The sequence below is a fragment of the Oryx dammah genome, unplaced genomic scaffold (genome assembly GCF_014754425.2).
Source record: "Oryx dammah isolate SB20612 unplaced genomic scaffold, SCBI_Odam_1.1 HiC_scaffold_13, whole genome shotgun sequence".
Lineage (NCBI taxonomy): Eukaryota > Metazoa > Chordata > Mammalia > Artiodactyla > Bovidae > Oryx > Oryx dammah.
Window position 1 is genome coordinate 13,588,952 of NW_024070197.1, and position 5,348 is coordinate 13,594,299.

Consider the following 5,348-nt stretch of genomic DNA (forward strand, 5'->3'; position numbering starts at 1 on the left):
AGGGTCTAGGTTGGCTGTGATCTCTCCCCTTGCTGGAGGTTCGAGATTGTCTGTGGTCTCTCTCTCTTCTGGGGGTTCTAGATCGGCTGTAATATCTCTCCTTGCTGGGGGTTCTGGATCGACTGTGGTCTCTCTCTTCACTGGGGGTCCTAGATCGGCTGTGGTCTCTTTCTTTGCTGGGGGTTCTAGACCATACGCGACCTCTCTCCTTGCTGGGGGTTCTAGCTCGCCTGTAACCGCTCTCCTTGCTGTGGCTTCTAGACTGGCTGTGACTTCTTTCCTTTCTGGGGGTTCTAGATTGATTATAATTTTTCCCCTTGCTGTGGATTCTTGACTGACTTTGTCTTCCCATCTGACTGGGAGTTCCCTTCCGGGTACGACTTCTTGCCCTACTGTGATTTCTCTTCCAACTGTGACTTCTCACCCTGCTGTGGGCCCTCTCCCGACTCTGACTTCTTGCCCTTCTGGGCGTTCTAGACCGGCTATGACTTTGGGGCCGGCTGGGGCTGCTAGACCCGCTGTGACTTTGGGGCCGGCTGGGCATACTACCCTGGTTGTAACTCTCGACCCTGCTGAACGCTTCAGTCGGGCTGTAACTCCATTCCCTGCTGGGGGTAATCATCTGACTGTAACTCTTCACCCTCCGCGACGATGATGGAGACTGGCTGTAACCTGTCTCCTCGAAGGGAGGTCGAGTGGGGCTGTAACTCTTTGCCCTGCTGGAGGTTGCAGCCGGGCTGGAACTCTTACCCATATCAGAGGCTCCTGGGGGGCTGTAGCTCTTCTTTTGGCTCACACTTCCAGGCTGGCTCTCACTGCTTTCCTGGTTGCTGGTTCTAGGCCGGCTGTAACTCTTCCCCCTACCCTGTTTTTGCTGGGAAGTAGGAGTTCTCACCTTGCTGGGCATGCCTGGTCTGGCACCGTGAGTTCTTATCCTGCTTGGCGTGCTGGCCCTGTTGGCTGACCGCTTGGAGCTGCGGCTTCCCTTTCTGCCAGGAGTTCTGCCCCGGCTGTGGGTGCCTCGGTGCTGGGGGCGTCTTACCCCACTGGCCTTGCTGGTCTTGCTGACCCTGGTGTCAGTGCTGGCCCGGGTGTCGGTGCTGGCTTTGCTGGGCGTGCGTGCTTGGCTGTGGACTTGCGACTTGTGGCTGGGCTGGTTAGAAGGGGCTGTCTTGGTCTTCGCCCATTTGGGAGATTTGGAACTGCTTGGGCTTGTGACCGAGTTGGGGGCTGTGGACGGTTTGGTGGATGCCGAGGGGCTGTTGGGCACTGCCGATTTGGGGGTCTTCAAGGAGGCGGGAGGCTTGGGAGACGCTGCAGGCATCGGGGGTCCAGTGGGTGCTGGAGACGTGCTGGGCTTTGGGGCTCTCGTAGGTGGAGAAGGCATGGTGGCTGTGAAAGGGCTCGTGGGCCTGGAAGTCACGGTGGACACAGAAGACCTGGTAGCCACAGGTAGCCACTACCTGACTGCCTTGCTCAAGCCAACTTCATGAAGTCACAGTGGGCAGCGAAGACCCTGGAGGGGCGGTGTGAAGTCAGAGGGGAGGAGAAAGAGGGGTGGGGCCCCCGGGGCCCCCGCCCAAAGCTGGAGGTGTGCTTCACAGCTCTTCAGCATATGCCTCCTCAGGCTGCCTTATGCTCAGGATAAGGAAAGGATGCAGAGAGGGGTGAGACCCAGGTCCTGACTTCCAGGAGTTTCCAGTCTCTACACCCAGACAGTCACGGACCACCTGGGCAGTCCAGGAGGACCTCACAGAGGAGGTGACGTGGAGCTGGGGCCTTAAAGGGGAGCAGGAGTTTGCTAGTCAAGAAGGAAAGGGTCGTCCCAGGCAGGAGGGGAGCAGAGGCAAAGGCCTGGAGGAGAGAGAGCGGGGCGGCCCTGCTCATCCCACCCACGCGGCCTGTGAGGGCCCCAGATGAGTCAGCCCCGCCCCAAGGGCTTCCTAGCCTGATGGGGGAGACATTCTGGGACCCAGATGGCTGCAGCCCTTAGGACAGTAATGGGGGGTGGAGCCAGGGTGGAGGGAAGAGGACAGAGACCCCCACCTGAAGTCATCAGGGTGGTAACTTCAAGGAGGACGGAGCCTGTGCCGGGTCCTGAAGGATGAGTAGGAGGTCTCCAGGCAGACAGAGTGGGGAACAGCGTTCCAGGTGGAGGAACCAGCCCACGCCAAGGCTCTTTACGAGACAGAGAGAGAGCAGGACAGAGGCAGGAACAAGTAAGAGACAGAGGGAGCCGCAGAGAGGCCCAGACTTTTATAACCTGGGCTTCCAAGCTGGGTGATGCTGGGGACCCAGCAGTGAGTCAGCCCAGGCCTGTCCGCTGGTCAGTGGGGAAGAACTTCAGATGGGCACCTCCCTGAGGGTTCAGGACTAGGACAGCCAGAGAGCAGAAGTGACTGGCTGCCTGGGGTCAGGAGATCTGGGGTTCCCTCAGCAGAGAGGAAGGTCCTAAAGGCTAACAGGAGACATTCCCAGCACATGGGAAAGCCACAGAAAAGGCTGTCAAATTGAATGCCAGGCACAAGGAAAGAGTTCTAGATGCTAGGGGCACAGCCGTGAATGAGACAAAGCCCCTGCTCTCAGGGACAGGTAGAGACCACAAAGCAGGAGTTGCACACAGTAAACTGAGGAGGCGGATAAAGCCGCGTGGGGGACGTCGGGGTGCTCGGGAGGGGCGGCCAGTCAGACTCACTGACCAGGTGTTCACCGAGGTGACCCCTGAGCAGAGCTGTGACGGAAGGGAGGGATCAAGCCTTAGTCCATCTGCAGAAAGGGAGGCGAAGGCCCTGAGGTGGGGTCTGGCCTTAGTGTTGAGGGATGTGAGGAATGTGGCTGGCCCAGTTGTAACGGGGTCCCCGTACGCTGCTGGGGGAAACTAAGGTGGAGGGCCATGGATGAAGGGCTGAGCTGTCGCAGTCTTAGGAAATGTTCTTGGCAGGCTCAGGCCACCACTCCTAAAGCAGCTGGTATTTCCCACACTGCCACTGCTACCACAGTAGGGGCTCCCTCTGACTGGGGCTGGGGCCCACACCCCCCATAACAGCTGTTGGCATCGCCCTTCCCTGTATATCCACTTTACACTTTTTACTTTATTTAAACGTAAATTTGTCCTAGGCCTATCCTCCATACCCATGAAATCACAGTAATATACCTATTCTTACAAATATTTTAACTCACTTTACTAGATGTTTTTTGTATACATACATACATATATATATATGTATGTGTATATAAGGGCTTTTATATATTTATATTTATATTTATATTTATAGAGGGCTTCCCGGTGGCTCAGCGGTAAAGAGTTTGCCTGCAGTGCAGGAGACAATGGGTTCGATCCCTGGGTAGGGAAGATCCCCTGGAAAAGGGATAGGCTGCCTACTTCAGTATTCTCGGGCTTCCCAGTAGCTCAGCGGTAAGGAATCTGCCTACAGTACAGGAGATGTGATTCGATCCCTGGGTCAGGAAGATCCCCTGGAGAGGGCATGGCAACCTTCTCCAGTATTCTTGCCTAGAGAGCCCCATGGACAGGGGAGCCTGGCGGGCTACAGTCCACAGGGTCACAAAGAGACAGACACAACTTAAGCGCCTGAGCATGCACTCATGCATATATATTAATATAAAACCATGTATTTCAGAGTATGTATATATACGTGTCTTAATTTGATGAAATATCTGCTCGAGTGTTTGCCTCCCTAAAATGAGCCGTGCTAGGCCATCACCCACATTTAGCTTTCCCTTTTAGCTGTGCGACTGGAGGCCAGTGATGCGGCATGGAGCACCGCATCTCCGTGCCTCGGTTTCCCCATTTGTCACTTAGGGATAATAATAGTAACTCTCTCAGGGTTGTTGTAAAGATTAGTTGAGTTAGTATTTATAAAAAATAAGGTTCTTGGGAATACCCTGGTAGTATAGTGGTGAAGACTCAGTGCTTCCATTGCAGGTTTGATCCCTGCTTGAGGAACTACGATCCAGCCAGAAAAATCCCCAGAGTTCTTAAAATAGCAGTGGACACTATCACTGTTGTTTTTATTATTCCTATTTCTCCTACTTTGTTCTTTTTAACCCCCTAAGATGCAGTTCTTAAAAGATGTGCGTTTGCTTAATGCACAGATTCCTAGCACCTCCTGCGTTCTGGGCTGTTCTGTGCGATGGGGGTTCATCAGTGCAGAGAGCAGGGTTGGGCCCAATACTGCGGTGAGTCTGCATGGGTCTCCTGGAGGGGACAGCCAGGCATAGCCCTCTGTCCTGTGACGCACTGTCTCCTTACTCACCACCCCCTGCAGGCCCCGAGCATTCCTCTGACTCCGAATACACTCTCTCAGAGCCAGACTCCGAAGAGGAAGACGAGGAAGAAGAGGAGGAGGAGGAGACCACTGACGATCCCGAATATGACCCTGGCTACAAGGTGAAGCAGCGCCTGGGCGGGGGCCGTGGGGGCCCGTCCCGCCGGGCGCCCCGTGCGGCCCAGCCTCCCGGCCCCCCAGCCCAGCCCTGCCAGCTCTGTGGCCGCTCACCCCTTGGGGAGGCCCCTCCGGGCACCCCACCTTGCCGGCTCTGCTGCCCTGCGGTAGCCCCCCAAGAAGCTCCAGCCCCTGAAGCCCGGGCCCTTGGGGAGGAAGAGGGGGCTGCACCTCGGGCTGGGGAGGGCCGACCCACCGGGAGGGACGAGGAGGAGGAGGAGGAGGAGGAGGAGGGCACCTACCACTGCACCGAGTGCGAGGATTCCTTCGACAGCCTCGGCGAGCTGCACGGGCACTTCATGCTGCACGCCCGTGGGGAGGTGTAGGCAGAGCCCCACCTGGGCGCCTGGTGGAGGGGCGGGGCGGGGCGGGGCGGGTGGGGGGTCGCTGAGGACACTGGGGTGGTCAAGGGTGTGGGGTCTCTCCAATCTGTTATCTTAGCAGTAGACATGTGAAGGCCAGAATAAAAGCCAAATTCTGTGTGCTGGTCCAGTGTGCCTTTGGGGGGTGTGTGTGTGTGTGTAAGCTTAAGTGTGTAAGGCATGCGCTTGTGTGTATGTGTAAGCTCAAGTGTGTGAGGCATGCACCTGGGCATTTACCTCACCATCCCCGGGCTCCTTCTTGGGGAAACCTTAGGGTCATCATTACCACGATAATTAATGTTTACTAAATGCATAGTTCAATGTGGTTTCCATGTATTTAATCATAGACCCTATGATGTGCAGCGTCAGACACAAGAGGATTTTGTTTCTCACTCACATGGTAGTCCAGGGTTGGCAAGTAATCTGCATCTGGTGATTTGGGGAGGCCCAGGCCATCCTTTAGTCATTCACATGGTCGTGGCTGGATGTCCCTGGCTGGGGCTCTGTGGGTAGAAGAGGAGAG

The 5,348-nt window shown here is 56.1% G+C and overlaps 1 protein-coding gene across 4 annotated transcripts in view; it reads left to right on the forward strand.

Moving 5' to 3' along the window:
* ZNF428 (zinc finger protein 428) overlaps nucleotides 1-4,952 on the forward strand; it is a 9,210-nt gene extending 4,258 nt beyond the window's left edge. For all 4 annotated transcript variants that reach the window (XM_040252611.1, XM_040252612.1, XM_040252614.1 and 1 more), the window contains exon 3: nucleotides 4,287-4,952. In XM_040252611.1, the coding sequence (XP_040108545.1) occupies nucleotides 4,287-4,789 (503 nt within the window). In that variant the 3' untranslated portion in view covers nucleotides 4,790-4,952. The remainder of the gene's footprint in view (nucleotides 1-4,286) is intronic.
* The last annotated feature ends 396 nt before the right edge of the window (nucleotides 4,953-5,348 follow it).